This window comes from Zonotrichia leucophrys, chromosome 4 (assembly GCF_028769735.1).
Source record: "Zonotrichia leucophrys gambelii isolate GWCS_2022_RI chromosome 4, RI_Zleu_2.0, whole genome shotgun sequence".
Lineage (NCBI taxonomy): Eukaryota > Metazoa > Chordata > Aves > Passeriformes > Passerellidae > Zonotrichia > Zonotrichia leucophrys.
The window spans coordinates 54442104-54457925 of NC_088173.1; the positions used below are offsets into that span (position 1 = coordinate 54442104).

General features: G+C 46.8%; 1 protein-coding gene across 2 annotated transcripts in view; it reads left to right on the forward strand.

Annotated features, from left to right (window-relative positions):
* CRMP1 (collapsin response mediator protein 1) overlaps positions 1 to 15822 on the forward strand; it is a 49276-nt gene that overhangs the window by 1884 nt on the left and 31570 nt on the right. Inside the window, exons 1-2 of one of the 2 annotated variants that reach the window (XM_064711769.1) lie at positions 1180 to 1580; positions 15133 to 15221. In XM_064711769.1, coding sequence (XP_064567839.1) covers positions 1542 to 1580; positions 15133 to 15221 — 128 coding nt within the window. In that variant the 5' untranslated portion in view covers positions 1180 to 1541. Of the gene's footprint in view, positions 1 to 1179; positions 1581 to 15132; positions 15222 to 15822 lie in introns of those variants that run through there. The other variant, XM_064711767.1, reaches the window with a different exon arrangement.

The following is a 15822-nucleotide window of genomic DNA, read 5'->3' on the forward strand; positions in this document are numbered from 1 at the left end:
TGGGATGCTGCTGCTTTCTCTGCAACGACCCCAGGGTTGCCTTCAGAGGCTGCCAGCTGCAGTGCAGTCTTCGCTAGCTCACCTGAACTCCTGAGATTTTTGATCAGGACCCTGGGACAGTGGGAGGGCACAGCACACCCCATCTTCCAGCACATCCATGGTGCTGCACTCCCATTTTCCCTGCTCTCTAGTTCACCCTGGGACTCAGGATAGTGAGCACACACTGCACACTACCTCTCTGGATCCCACTGTGCTTGCAAAGTTGACCAAAGCAAGGTGAGGATGAGGCTAGAGGTAAAGCAGGCAAGATTTGGCCACTGGCTTAGGAAGGTGCACTGTAAGCAGCAGATACATGTGACCCCTGTGCAGTGACACCCAGAGTTTTTTACAAATTTCAAACAATGATTTCTGGGCAGATGTGTTGGGGATGTGGCCTGGGTGCTCAATGGGTTTTATCTATGTGTGTATCACAAGGATGGGTGTGCTAAGAGCCCCAGAGTTCCTGTCCTTGAGGGGATTAATTTGGGCACAGCTTTGCAGTGCCTTTTACCCTCAAGCACCATGAGTGTAGGGAGGCATTCTGTGAGACACAGAAAAGACAGAAGAATTTCAACTAGCCATTTTACCTCTCCAGCAGCTGCTGATAGAGCATCTGCCTGGCCTGGCCTGGTTGTGTTATCCCTATGAGCTCCATGGGCACAGGACGGAGCAGGTGTGTGACAATTGGGTGGTGAGGAGGGCAGAGCATGACAGGGCTGTTGGGGTCAGAGATGCTGGTGAGGACAGAGCAGGCAGTGCCACCTGGGTCAGTGCCATCAGGGACAGAGCAGGCAGGGTCACTGGGGCAGTGCGAGGCAATGCCATCAGGATCGGTGGTCTGGGGGCAGCGCCGTGGGGACAGCGCAGAGCATTGCCATCAGGCTTCACGCCGTGGGGACGGGCAGGCAGTGCCATTGCCATGTGCAGCACAGCAGGACCCACCGCCGGGGGTTTTATCCCCCGTCCCCACCCTGCGGCAGCCCACGCGTGGGATCCTGCCGGTGACCTCAGCGTGCGAGCGGGGCGGCGGCGGAGCTGGCGGGGCGGCGTTTCCCAGCGCCGGCGTTTCCCAGCGCCGGTGCGGAGGGAGGGAGGGAGGCTCCGGCTGGATTGATGGGCTGTGAAGGGGGGCCAGGCGGAGGGGTGGGGGACAGGAGGGAAGGAAACGCTTCCTGGGTTGCGCTGAGCGAATCCTGCTCCGACCTGCAGCCGGGAGGGCGCTGCTGCCGCCGGCAGAGGCAGCGCTCGCCGACCCCCCCGGGAGCCGCGTCCCCGTTTGATTGCAGCCGGAAAAAAAAAGGTGCCGGGTTTGCCGGGCTCCCCTTCCTCTGGGCGACGGAACTTCGCCCCCATTCCACCGCTGTGCCGGGTCGCCCCCGCCCCGCCCCATCACCCGACCGGGCTCCGCATTATTATTCGTCTCAGCACCGCCGGTGTTGTTCCGCTGGGCTCGGCTCGCTCCTCGGGTTCGTTGCGTGCTCCCGGCGCTAGGGAGAGCCGACATGTCTTACCAGGGCAAGAAGAGCATCCCGCACATTACGGTAAGCGGCCCCGGTAAGCGCTGCCCGCGCTCCTTTGTTCGCGGGGCGGGGAAGGGCGAGCGGCGGGAGCGCCGTGCCCGGGGCCGGGGCAGCACCAGACTGCGGGGCCGGGGCTCCCCGGAGCGGCGGGTGCGGGCGCCGCCGCCCGTCCTCCTCCCGCTGGACAGATTTAATTTGATTTTATTTTAGAATTTCATTATTACATTTTTATTTCATTTCTTTATTGTATTCTGCCTCCCCTTGCTCGCCCGCCGCCCAGCCGGGGCTCAGCGCTGTGTGCTCGCTCCAGCCCGGGGCGGGGAGGGAGGGAGGGCCGGCGGGGGGCTCGTCCCGGCGCTGCGGGGCCGGGGCCGGGGTACCGCCCTCCCGAGGAGCCGGGCCCGGGGAGGCTCGGGGAGCCGCCGGGCGAGGCAGAACAAAAGAGGGAGGGGACCACCGCAGCACAGCGTGCCCCTGCCACCGCCCCCCGCAGCGGGCAGGGGCAGCGCAGCCTCGGCGGGGCACGGGCGGTGGGCAGGGGGAGGCTCGGGGTGCGGAGAAATGGGAGGTGGGCGAGCGTGGGCGTGGGGGGAAGCGTGGAAAATCAAAGAGCGCCATGATGCCAGCGCCAACACCTCTGCGCACTATTAATACACCAGGCGTGGTGGGAATCAGAAGTCAAAGAGTTAATCATAACCATCCTCTTCCTATCGGTGCCTGTCTCCCGCTAGATGCTTTTGTACCCGAGCAGCGAGAGCTACAATAGGGTGTGCTTTCCGTGCTAGAAAGAAAGGACTTGGGTTCTTTCATAGAGTATATGCTGTCCCTTAATATACACGATCGGGGGATATAGGGGCTGAGATAAAGAACAGGCAGAGCTGGCGGATAGGGGTGTGGTGGGGAGATCGCACCCGGAGCTTGCTCACACGGCAGAGGTTGTCTCCAGGCTGATGCTTTCCTCTTGGGGGACTGGATCAGTGGATCATGGGGTCACTGTTGCTGTGGCACCTGGGGCGGGGATGAGCGGGGAAGCTCCCAGGTTCCTTGGGTTCGTGGAGCTTTCCCTGGAAAGCTGGCACGGTGTGATGCGGGCAAGTTTCGGTGTCTGAAGGAGCGGTGCCGGTGGGTGTGGCACCTCCCGAGCAAACCCGGCGCTTATCGGCATTAGCGGAGCCAGTGTTACAAAGCTTGTAAGCTCCTCGCGGTTTTCTCCCTGTACAATAAAAGCATCCTTGCGTCAAAATATTTGCTCGGGAGAGAAGCAACATCCTTCTAAAAGCTGAGTTTCATGATACCGAGGTGCCGCATTTATGCAGGTCTCAGCTATCAACAGGCTGCAGTGCCTGGTGGCCAGGGCTGAACATGGGTGCTGCAGTGGCTTTTTGGGTGATGGCTCCTCTTGCCTCGTTCCTCAGTGCGTTGTGTGACTTACTCTGGGCATGGCTGGGTCGAGGGAGACACCGGTTAGCCCCTGGGTGGGTGTCAGGTGCTTTGTGTAGGGCTCAGTCTTCATTTGAAACTGGAGTGTAAAGGGTCACACCCATAGCTAGTTCTTTGCTCTCCAGTTCGGAGTAGAATGAGAGACTGGAAGAATTATAAGTCTTTGCCTTGGAATGAACAGTTCCTTTTAATTTCATCACTTCTCACAGAATTTTTTTTCTCTGTGCTGTGGAGAGGAATGCTGTGAAAAAGAAAGCCCAAACCTCAGCCTTTTCTCTTTGAAATGGGATGTGCTGAAGCTTCTATAAATGAATATTCATTAACATTACTTTTGAGTTTTGTGACCAAATCAAAGGCATAAATTAACATTAGTGAACTTGGCAGGCATCAGGGCTGGACTGTTTTTGGCTTTTTTACACTTCTGGCCCTTCTCCTCCAGCGAAGCAAGTCAGGCACTTTGTGTTAGACCTTGTACACACTGGCTGTCCCACAAGAACCCACAGGGTCTATCTGTGTGTCTCTTCTGAAGCCCCACTCCAGTGTGGTAAATTAGATGTTTCATCCGTCCACTAAGGAAATACATTGTAGCTTCAAGTCCTCTGGGCTCTAAGGAAATGTGACAGCTCTGTAGAAGTATGCAACAGCAATGATGATGAAATGTATAAAAATGTCATTTGTTACTGTTCTTAATATTTCCCCCACTCACATTTCTGCTCTTTGGAGCTGCATTGGCTCCTGGGCTCATTGGAGAAGTAAGAAACTAATTTCTGGTGTCCTGGGTGCTGATAGTTTGTGTGGATTTTCCAGTGCCGAGTCTGTGTTCCTTGCATGGGCCAGGAGCTGTCCTGAGCACACCACAGCAACACCAAGCAACAGCATCCAGCCACAGGCACTGCAGGCAGCAGTTAGTACCTGGCCAAAACTTCCCTCTGGGATCAGGTCTGCAGCATCTGGAGCTGGGAAGGAGGAGGCAGCAGCTGGTTTCACCTCTGACTGGTGTGGAAGCAGATACCAGTCTTGGGAAGACAACCCTGTGGTATCCTGACTGGGTTACTGCTCTTGGTGCTCATGGCCTTAACCTCCTCCTTGTGCTTGGTGTGACTGAGCCTTCTCTCCTGACTCCTTCTGACAGCAGGGCCTGGCTGACAGCCCCTACACCTCTTTCACCCAAAGCAGCTTTATTCCTGCTTGCCCTTCTGCCCCTGCTCATGGTACACTGTTGCACACAGCTCTCTTTGGCACTGGGCATCTCCTTGCTCTCATTTACCAGTCTGCATGGGTTTTTTTTTGTTTCATCTGCCTCTTTTTTCCTTTCCATTTCAGCTTGTGAACATTCATGCTTCTTGCATTTTATCTCATTTGTGGCTGTCCTGCTGCCTGTTATGCATCCCATGCAGCATCCAGGCTTGCTGTTAGTGGAGCACCAGCACTGTGCCAGTGTAAGGTGCCATTCAGTTGTGAGTCAGACTGGAGAAACTGGGCCCTTTTGGGCAACTACAGTGAGAGGGGAAGGACCTCTGTGTTTGAAGCACCAGACCAGTCTGGGGATGTATAATAGAAATGCATTGAACCAGTAAGTGTAAGCACTTCAGTCATGTCTTCTGCACTGTGTTGAAGTCCTTGGCAGGTGGGTTTCAGACCCCTGGTTCAGGAGTGTTAGCTGGGATGGACCAGGGGATGGTGCATGATGTAAGGGTGGCCAAGAGTGCAGGAGCACTTTTCCCAGCCTTTGTGGTATGGACAGCCACATCCATTGCTGAGGTGTTTTTCTGCATGAGGTGGCAATCTTTTGTGCTTTGGTTGTGCAGGATGTTCTCATACACACCAGATTTTTCAGGATATACCCCCCAGCCCACTGCTTTTAACATCACTATTATAGTCCTCTTGTGCAACATATTACAGGGAATCAATGGAGATGATGACACAGAAATACCTGTTACTAATTATTTTGGCTTCTGTGTTTTGGTAGCAGTTGGCAATTTTCAAGCAAGGTCTGAGCTTAGATGAACTCAGAATTGTACCATGGTTTAAAAAAGGCATGTGGCATGTTAAATGCCTGTGACAGGACGTGTTTGTTCCAGCAGCAACTGCACCCATTAAAACATAATCTGTGTGAGCTCAGTGAAGAGGAGGTGTGAACACAATTCCACTGAGCAAAGGCAGAATAGCTAGTCACCAAAGCAAATGCAAGGAGGCATTTGGGAGAGGAAAATGGTGCCCAAATCCCTTGGAAAAAAAAAGGGAATCATCTTTCTGGGTATGGTCCAAGGGCTGGCATATGACTGGGGAAATGCACTGCTGGTCCTGAGCTGACAGACTGTAAGGCATAGGGAGATAGAGAGCACAAAAATGTGGTGTTACAGAGGAAGGATCTCACTACTGAGAATAACAAGAAAAGAAAAGATCTGCCACTACATGAGGGGAGAAAAAAAACAGATGCAGAAAAATGGGGAGACTGAAGAAAGTCAGAGGAGTGGGCAGAAAGAATAGTTATAGTTGTTACATTTAGAATTGGTATGAAGAGAGATGAGAAGCAAGTAGGCTTCAGTTGAAGATGGCAGAATACTTTGAGAGAGAAAAAAATCCATTCATCAGGATTTCTGCTGTGTGACACACTGGTTCAGGATGCAAACTTTCTGTTTGGTCTGAACAAAGTGCTGGGATAATGTGTGGTGTTCTGGTGTGAGACAGCAGCAGTGTGAGAGCTGCCAGCCAATTCATTTTGAACACCAGAGGGGACATACCCTACAGATGCAGGACATGGTGAGTACCTGGGATGGAGGACCAAAGTCCTTGTCTAGGTTTGGATCTATTCTGTATCTCCCCTGACTATGGTTTTTTACCACCCACGTTTGTTTAACATAGCTGCATAAAAGCTGCACTCAGATTGCTCTGTTACTTGCCAGAAGTGTTTGAAAAGCCTGCTGAATGCTGGCCATGGGAACACTGCCTCATGTTAATATCTGCTCTTGGTGCAAGATTTTGGGTGATTTAGACAGCACTTTTTGTCCTGTTTTAAAACACCAAGGCCTGGGACTTCTGGATGCCTTCTTAATCTTGAACTCTTAATCCTCAAAATTACATGTTCCCATGTGTGTCTGTTTAACAGACTTGTCCCCTCTCAGTTTACTCATCTGTCAGTGAACATATGTGAATTCACATTGTGTAGTGGACTGGACTTCAGCCTGGCAGCTCTGGGGATGCTTTAGCTGCTTCACTGTAAGTTTTTGGACTTCCAACCACCATTTCCATGATTCTGTGGCACATCTTTTCCTTTCTTTTTTTCTATAGGAGAAAAAGTGGCTACTTTTTTATGTCAGTTCTATATGGTGACTTAAATTACATTCAGAGTAGGTCCTTCTGGGGACATTTCTGTGGAGACTGAAACCTTTGGCACAGGGACAGAAGGAAGGGTTTGGGGCAGTGATTCCTTTAACTGCCACAGCAAGTTCATCAGTCAGTGCCCTCAGCCTCATAGCTGGTGCCACCACAGAGAACTGAGCTGTGCTTTGCTGGAAGCTGGGCAGGTTTGGAAAGGGGACAGTGGCTGTCTGGGAAGACATCTGATCCAGTGGGGTGCTTATCTGAGTCTTCTTGCAAGTGCTGAAGGCAACTGCTGCCAATGAACCCCTTTTCTGATGAGAGATCAGGATCTGTTGTCTGCTTTGCTGCCATTTCTTTCAGAGTCAATAATTAGTTGAGTGGTAAAAGTGTGAAACTTCCATTTTCATTTGAAGGAGCCAGCAGAGACCACTGGCTTGTGAAGCACTTGGGAGTTAGTTGAGATAAACTTGGGGTTTGTACATATGAGTGAGATAAATGCTTTTGTATGTATGAGAAAGAGGGAATAGAGTTGAGCAGCAAAATAATTTGCAGGTTTCTAATCTTGCTACATGTGCAGATGTTGGCCTTGTCCCCTGAAGCAGAGATACTTTGGGATTATGTTTGCTTGTCAAAAGACAAAAGTTTTCGTCTGTAGTGCATGTCCTAATGAGTTTTAAGATGTAAGGTATTGTTTATGAATAATAAATGTTCCTGCTGACTTCAGTGAAGTCTGCACTCTGTAAAATCTCCTCTGTGTAATAGTGAGCACCCAGGTGCTGGCTAGAGGAGGAGGCAGTGCTCAGAGGCTGTGGAAGGGAAATCAGGGCTGATAGCATGTGAGGTGAGGCAGCAAGCATCACAACTTGCTCTCACTGGCAGAAATAGTAGGTACACAACATGACAGCACAAAGTGTCTGAGTGCAAACAATAAACATGGCATCCACTGCATTTAGCTGATTATGAATTGTCATTGCTAACATCATCTCAAAGGCATTTTTTACTATTCTGTTTCACTTGCATCCACCTGCTCTGTCAGAGAAGGGATTCCATATGGTCTTAGTTGGATTTTGACTGTGATTGGTGCCAAGTCAGATACGTCCTAGTAACCTAATGCAGTTTTCTGATTAGAATTAGATAAAACACATTTTCAGTTCAGTGGCCTAGAGAAGTCAGCCATGATGTAAATGACTGTTATTTTCTTCCCAAGTTTAAGCTTTCCTATCAATGGCTTGCTGGGATTTTGAGATGCCCTTTAACTGACATAACCTGTGTGTAACCCAAGGGATGGGTATAGCACCATACAATGCAATGGTTTCAGCCCTCCAGCCCCTACTTAGATGAAACCCCTGCTGATGCCAATGAATATTGTCATCAATAAGATGTTTGTTGTGCTTCCCTTCTAAAAGCAAAGCAAAGATGACATTTTCAGTGAAGAAATCCCCATGGAGTTGGTAGCTGTAGGAGTAGCCCCTTAAGAGTGAGTGATTAAGCAATGAAACTGCTAGCTGAATAGGAAGCCAGGTCTCAAAAGGGGAAACAAAAGAACATCAGATCTCTTAAATGAATAAAGATGAATGAATACATTGGCTACAGACCAAGATATGGCCCTATTACCATCAGCATAATCCTTCCTAAATTAATTGCCATATAGTAGAGTGTATCTGTTAAGAAAAGAACCTTAAAAGCAGGATTCTCCATTAGTGGCCTATCGGAAATGATGCCTCAAGGATGGAGTGTTTTACAAGGAATTCCCAGAGTTGATTCAGGGTTCACCCTAACTAAAAGCCACTTCCTATGGAGTGTAATCTAGATGTGAATTCAAAAGGGGGGATACTGCTGATTAAAAGCAGATCTTTTATAAGCCGAAAGTACTTCATGAAATCCCATTTACAGTTCTTTGATCCTTATGAAAGGATTTTAAGCAAACATTCCTCTAGGGAAAGATATCTTTCTTCTTTTGCCATTAAGTTTAAAAATGTTCCTTATTTGTAAGTACTTTGCCTAAAGTGAGGTAATTTAACTGTATTGTATCACAGCTGGGTCTGAATCTGAGCAGCTCTGACAAAAGACCACCAAATACATCCACACACACTCAAAAAAAAAGTAAATCTCTTGTATATTGTGGGAAATAAATCTGCAAGAATGAATGCATGGAAGCACAGAGGAGCTCTGAGTGTCTCCTTCCACTGTTTGCCAGGGGGGTCTTCAGCCTTTGAGAAATGTATTCCATGCAAATAGTATTCTTGTGGAGATTTAGATAATCATGGAGAGCACAAATATCAGCCTGTTTTTCTTGTACCTTTCCTCTGAACTGAATTCTGTGTCTTTTGTAACTCTCAGTGGACTCTTTAAAACCTTAGTAACAAGGAATTCTGCCTCTCAAATGCTAAAAAAGTAATGTCTTGGCTGCAAGTGTGATAACATAGCTTAATGCCTTTTTATGTCTATTGCATTTGTTCTGACGTCTTTTAAACCGCATGACATTATAGAGAACTAAAGTGCAGGTGGATTTAGAATTTAGACTGTTTTCAAATGGCTATTTAGCATAAAATCCTTAGTCATCTTCAGGGCTCTTGTCTAATCTGGGTTTTAGAGAAAACAGCCATTGTTGCTCTGGAGATGTATAGACAATGTTATATTCTAGTAAGTCCTTACAATTACACAGAGGGTGAAATCACTGCTGAGTGTTTCCTCATCCTCTAGGCGTGGAAAATCTGTGTTTGAGTGTTTGCAAAGACTTTTTTGGTTAGCAAAAGCTGCAATGCAGCAATTGTAAAGGTCCAAACCAGTAATTAAGCAGCACAGCACTTAGACCTGTATGCTGGATAAGTTATCTGAAGTTAATTGTATATAAATAGTAAAGCAAACTGTAAATAGTTACAAATATATGGTTTACTTGATTTAGAGATGAAGATCTAATAGGACGATGTTCCATTTGTGGAAGAAAAACAAAAATGTAATAGCATGTGTTGGAATTGCAGTCTGGAGAGATGCTGCTGTTTGACAGAAACACTACTCTTGGAATTTCTTGGATTCTTCTTGTGTGGCTAGAATACATAATGGCCTTTTTTTTTAAACTCCATCTTGTATCACAGAAGTGTGGTTTTCTCTGAAAGGTTCCTGCAGATGCATTGCATAGGTATTGATGCTGTAGAGAAGTGTGTGGTTTCTATGACTTGTGCTGCATTGTATTTTGACACACTGCACCAATTTAAAATAATGTTTGGTAAATCTTATGGCAGTTTTATTTTTTATGTTACTGTGTTTTAGTAGTCCCAAGAAGCAGATTTGAGAACTGCATGTCTAAAAGCTATTTGAATTTTGTTGTGTATTTTTAGATACCACTAGCTCTGAGGGGAGTGGGTGAATGGGAAAAGGCTAATTTTAAATTTCTTTGCAACTGTTCTTGCTCTAACATTTGGTTTGTAATTTCGAATAATCCACAGCAAAGCGATTTTCCACCCAAGGGAATTTGGTTTCATGTATATTTGCATGGAGCCATGGGGACCATGGCAGGGCTCAGGCTGGTGGTCCTGAAACTTGGTCAGATACTGCTTCTCTCTGCTGGCCTTTTGCCATCGGTGTGCATGAAAATGTGGACACGCTTCACAAGAGCTGAGCCAAGCTGATTCAAACCCCAGCAAAACAGGCAGTCAGTACAAAGTGTGCCAGTCACCAGCTTACAGATGTTTGGTGTTGCTCCTGCTCTAGTGGAAACAATGGTTGTGAGGGAGCGACAGCCGCCGCCTCCAGTCTGAGCCGGCAGCCCCTCCTCCTGCAGCAAGCGTTTGTGCCATCTCCTTCTGCTGCCATGAAAATTGCTGTCATGTCACAGACTAAGCTCTGCAGCTTTGCTGCCAGGTTAAGCAGGAGAAGCTAGACTGTGATTAGGAGGAGATCCCCGGGGAAGCAGCGTGCAGGGTTTGAGGGTGAAGGGCTGGGAGGAGCAGGGATGGCTGTGTCACACTCAGCAGTGGGCTGAGCTGGCAGGTGCCAGAGCGCCTGTAAAATGGAGCTGCAGGGGACACAGCAGATGTGCATCGAGGCTGAGCTGATGCTGTGTCATGGCCAGGCACACAACTCAGAGGCAAACAGCATTGCAGCAATGCAGTTGCATCATTGCAGTAGTGATGGGTGGAGAAGAAACACCTTGGCTCCCACACCCAGCAGTGACTGCAGAGCATGGGTTTATGGTGTGCTTTCTGCTCTTCCCTTGTCAATGAGAGCAGGGCTTTTTACCCCTTGCATCTTGGCATCCCATGAACTCTTCTAGGTAATACTCCCTCTCTGTTTTGCCATATTCCTGTTGTCTGTCCTTGGCAACCTGGAGGGAAGAGAGGGCCCCAGCGGCTTCTTTTGGCTTGCAGTGGGAAGAGGTGGGCTGGCAGCTTCTTGTGCCAGGCAGTGCACTGGAGACTTGGTGTGGAGCCCTTGGAGCTCAGCAGGCAGGGCACCAGTGCCTGAGGCACCTGTCAGCTCAACAGAAAAGTGGCAGCCACCCTAGAAAGGCTGACAGTGCTGTCACCTCCTGAGCTGAGTGATGAGCCCATTGCTGTTTGCATTGTGAGGGCACCTGAGGGTCAGTGACTGGCTGAGGGTACCTCTGGGAGCTGGGTGTTCTTCCTCATGGAGATTACAGCTGGGAAGGAGAAATACAGGCCAGCACTGCCAGGATTAGTTCAGGAACTTCAGGTCACTCCTCCGTTCCTTCGCTGCTTTCCCCAGGGCACTGCAGTGTGTCTCTCCTCCAGCCTGAAACAGGGAGAAGGGGACTCTGGTCCTTAGTTTATCTGGACATTTGTCACTTGGTAAGAAAATTGCAAGCAGTCTGCCTGACACCATGCCCCTGGTAAATAATAAATAGCCCCTGGTCACACACAGCCTTCTGCATGCCCAAGAGGGCTAACCCACTTCACAGAGCCTGTGTGTGCCCGGATTTCTGTTCAGGATTTCCCTGCAGCAAGGACCAGTGACCTAAACCAGTGCAGGATCACCCAGGTTCCAGTGGCCAGCCCTGAAGCCTGTGCTGGGGCTGTAGCAGGGAATGAATACTGCAAATGAACCAACCATTTGTATGAAATCTTGTTTTATGAAGAATACAACAAATTGCTTGTCAACATTAATCTGTGTCTCCTTTCTAGTAATTTATTTTTGTGTAATTTTTCCAGCCTATTCATGGAAGTGCATCTCTGTGATCTGTGCATCCAGGCATTGGGTACTGCTGTTTTGGCTAAGGACATGCCAGCCCTGGTCTGGAGCAGGGTGTTTGAGGCAGTGCTGGTTTGCTTGGACACAGTGTGCTGCTGAGGTGTCCACAGGGCACAAAACCTCACCTGGGCTGCTGGTGACCATCAACACCATCTGCCTCAAGGTGCTCTGCTTTGCAGCAGTCTGTAATGTGTCCTACACTTGGCAGATCAAGCTGGTTGGAGATGTTCCAACAGCACTCTTTTTCTTCTGAATTTGCTGCTATACTGGAATGGAAGCATGCTAGAGATGCTTCCACAGCTCTCAGATTCTGATGAAAGCTGGGCAAGGCTCCACGGCACGGTCCCCAGTGGCTGCCTGGGGTTGTGTGGTTTTTGGCAGCCCAGTCTTTCATGACTTCCTATACCCAGCTAAGGGAACCTTAGCCTCAGGTGCAGGACTGCTCTTACAACAATTCTGAATTGTTTGTATTTTCTTCTGAGATGTAAAGAATCAAATGCTCCATGATGTGCAGGTTATTTATTCTCTACCAGAATTTCTTCCACCTTCCAAAATTCTGAACAAGGAAAGGCTTTGTAGCTGAATTTTCAGTAATCCTTTATAGGATATGAGGCCTGATTTAATGGCTGACTCCATAATTGAGTTATTTCTTAAGACTGCATTTGTATCTTTTTTAGATTAGCTTATTCTAATTCCTAATTTTTTTTACTTACATATTTATAGCTATATATAAAAACATTTAAAATTCTTATGTCTACAGTTATTTTTCTGGAGCTGCATTTCAGCTTTTAGTCTGTTTTATTTTCCTTGCCTGTTACATTTCTTTCTACTTATTATGCATCTTCTCCTGTTTTAAAAGAAATGAAATGTAGAATTTCTTGATGAGGGTGCAGATTTTTTCACTCCTTAGCAGTGACAGATGCAGGGCTCTGGGAAAACTGCCTGCCTCTAGCTTGTGCCTCTTGTAATTGGGCAGTATTAATGTTTAGGAAGGCAATTGAATGAGCTTAAAAAGAGCTCACAAGATGGTGGTCCCTGCAGGTCAGCAGGCAGCACAGTAAATCATCACAGTGAGGAGGTGCAACTGCCAGCACGTGGCAAAATAACTTATTATTATTCTGGCTGCTGATTCACAAGTCCTGCTGCAATTACAAGTGACAGTAGAGAGGCTGGGGAGAAAACAGGGAGCGTGCTCTGGCAAATTCCAGATGGAGGACTTGCATTCATCTCCATTCTCTAATGAGAGGATGACAATGTCTGAGGCAGGTCCTAGGGACATATGTCATCATAGTTCTGTGCCTTGGTTACCCCCAGCCCCCAAGGTTGCTGCTGCAGCACATGGAGAAGAGCTTCAGACCTGCTGTGTATATACTCTTTTGTTGTGCACTGTATTTAAAATATCTTTTCCCCCTTCTTCCTCCCTTAAAAGTGTCTGTCCTTCCCTTTTTCCTTTTTCTAGAATGATACAGAGGGCTGTAAAGCTTTGAACCTGCAAAATTGTTCAAGTACAAGATAAAAAGTAAATGTGCATTGTATAACAGAGGTTACATTGTCACACCCCTAGCTCTGCCTTAGTGCTTTTTAATGAACTTTTTTTTTAGAAATCTATTGGTTTTGTTGTCCTGGTTTTATAGATTAAGAATATATCAACTCGTTTGCTTTCTAAAGTGGGAACTCCAGACATTCATAGTTTATATGCCTGAGTCATGCTGTAATTAAATCAGGAATTGAATCTGGACTGAGTAGTATAAAACATGGACAAACTGGAGATTCTGAGTTATTGTCCGGTGAGCCAAGGAAATAATTTCTATTAAATGGCTATTTTTATGTATGAATGGGAAAAAATGGTTCTGACTGCTTAAAGAGTTTTCCAGCATTCACAGTTGCTTGGCAAAATTCTTTTCAAAAGTGTTATGTGATTGTCATGGTTTAACCCCAGCTGGCAGCTCAGCCTCACACAACCAATTCTCCCCCACCCCACCCCACTGTGGGATAGGGGAGAGAATTGGAAGAGTAAAAGTGAAAAAACTCTTGGGTTGAGATGGAAACACTATAATGGAAATAGAATAATCATACTAATAGTAATGATGATAATGCAATTGGTAGGAAAATAAAAAAAATTAATAAAACCAAAGAAGGACAAGTGATGCACAATACAATTGGTCACCAGCACCTATTGCTGCCCAGCCAGTCCCGAGGCAGTGCTCCCCTGATCATCCTCCCCCTCAGTTTGTATTGCTGAGCATGATGGTATATGGTATGAAACATCCCTTGGGTCACTTGGGGTCAGCTGTCCCAGCTATCCCCCCTCCCAATTCCTTGTGCTCACCCAGCCTCCTTCTTTCCTGGTGCTGAGCAGAGGAGACATTCACTCTCTAAACTCTGCACAGCAATAGCTAAAACATCCTTGTGCTATCAGCACTCTTTCCAGCACAATTCCAAAGCAGCCCCATACAAGCTGCTGTGAGAAATATTAATTACCCCAGCTAAAGTCAGAGGAGCACTGGACTTGCCCTGTCTTTGGGTAGGTGGTAGGGGGCTGGCATTTCCAGTATGACCTCTTCAATGAGAGAATTTAAGTACTGGTTCTCTGGAAAATGGTAAAATCTGTTTTCTATAAAATGTAGTTTTTGAGAACAGAATATAAATATTTGAATATAGAAGAATATAAGCAGACAGTTGTTATGAACAGTAACTCTTGCAGATTTGATATTTTGAACAGTCCTTCTTGGAAAAACAAAGTTTTCTTCCTGGCACTTTAGAAAATACCAGGAGATGGTAGATCTTTGTGCTGTTTGTAGGATATTTCAGGTGAAGCAAACTTTGGGGGCTGCATTCTGTTCTCATGCATGGAGTGAGTGAGATATGACATGGGCAGTCTCAGCACAGAGTGCCCCCAATTCATCAACAGCCTTTGCCCTGCAGAAATCACAAGTTGATTACAATGAATTCTTCATGCCCGTAGAAACTCTTGTGTTCAGCTGTGGGTCTGTACCACAGTACAGGAGCCACGAACTGCGGGCTGTGTCCCTTGGCTGCTGCTTGGGAGTTGCTCCTGCTGAGCTGGTGTTGAAGGAGCTTCCCTGGTGAGGAATCTCTAAGTGGAAGAGCTAAGCAGCCTCTTAGGACCTTGTGCCTCCCCATTCAAAGCTTTGTTTCTTTTCCAGAGGTGCCAAGGGTGTCAGGTGAGCTCAGCTTGGCCATTGCAGTGTTGGGCAGTTTCTTCTGGGGGCTTCTCTTTCCCTTTTGGCCCTTGTGCAGTGAGGTGGTAAATGGGGGGGTGTAGTGGCATTTCAGGTGTTTCTGTGTGCAGTGATTGCTGCTTTGAGCAAAATGAACTGTGATGATAATGAGGTCTCATGTTCCAAAAGTCAGGAATAAACTGAAACCCTCCTGAAATAGGATAAAACTATCAGGTCCACTGAAACTGTCAATGAAACTATCCTGTCCACTGTCTGTGTATCCACAGGACCCCACCTTTATATAAATAGTGTTTGATATTAATGGCTTTCTTTATAAATGAGCATATTTGTTATCATATATACCTTATTATGTTTACTTCTTTTGACAAACCTACATTTTCCATTTTTTTTTCCTCCAGAGTGACCGACTGCTCATTAAAGGTGGAAGAATTATCAATGATGACCACTCCTTCTATGCAGACCTGTACCTTGAGGATGGACTTATAAAGTTGGTTTTTATTAAATATTACTTTTTTTGCATGCATGTTAACATAGACTACTGTGATGTCTTGATATTGCTGACTTAAAATCTCTTGTGGGCAGGATCTCAGTGACCTCTAAATGTGAGACTGTAGTTGAGGAGTGTTTAATTATTAAATTCTACCATTTTATCTTTACTAAGATTAGATAAGTAGAAAATTTCTTTGCTGTAAATTTAAGATATTTGCTTTTCAAACAGTTCAATCACATCACAGTTTCTTCTGAAATAGTTAAGGCAAGTAGGCACTCTAAAGAAATGAAGTAATGGTAAGGACAATGGAAACCTTTTGAGTCCATGAATGGCAGAAAGCTCTCGACAGCTTTTCTCCCTGTACCTAGTCAGTGCAAGTGCAGCCATGCTCTTCAGGATTGTAGGGCACAGAAATCTGAAATATGCCCCATGTGCAAATGAGAATCTGCTGTGTCTCAGTTGCCTGTTAATTAATGCTGAACCACAGTATGTTCTGTTCCTATAATGTTGTTATGCATTGTTACACCATTAGAAAGAAAGTCCTGATTTATCAGGCTATAAAATACAGGAACTGGGAAAGTAGTTGTTAGGTGAAAAA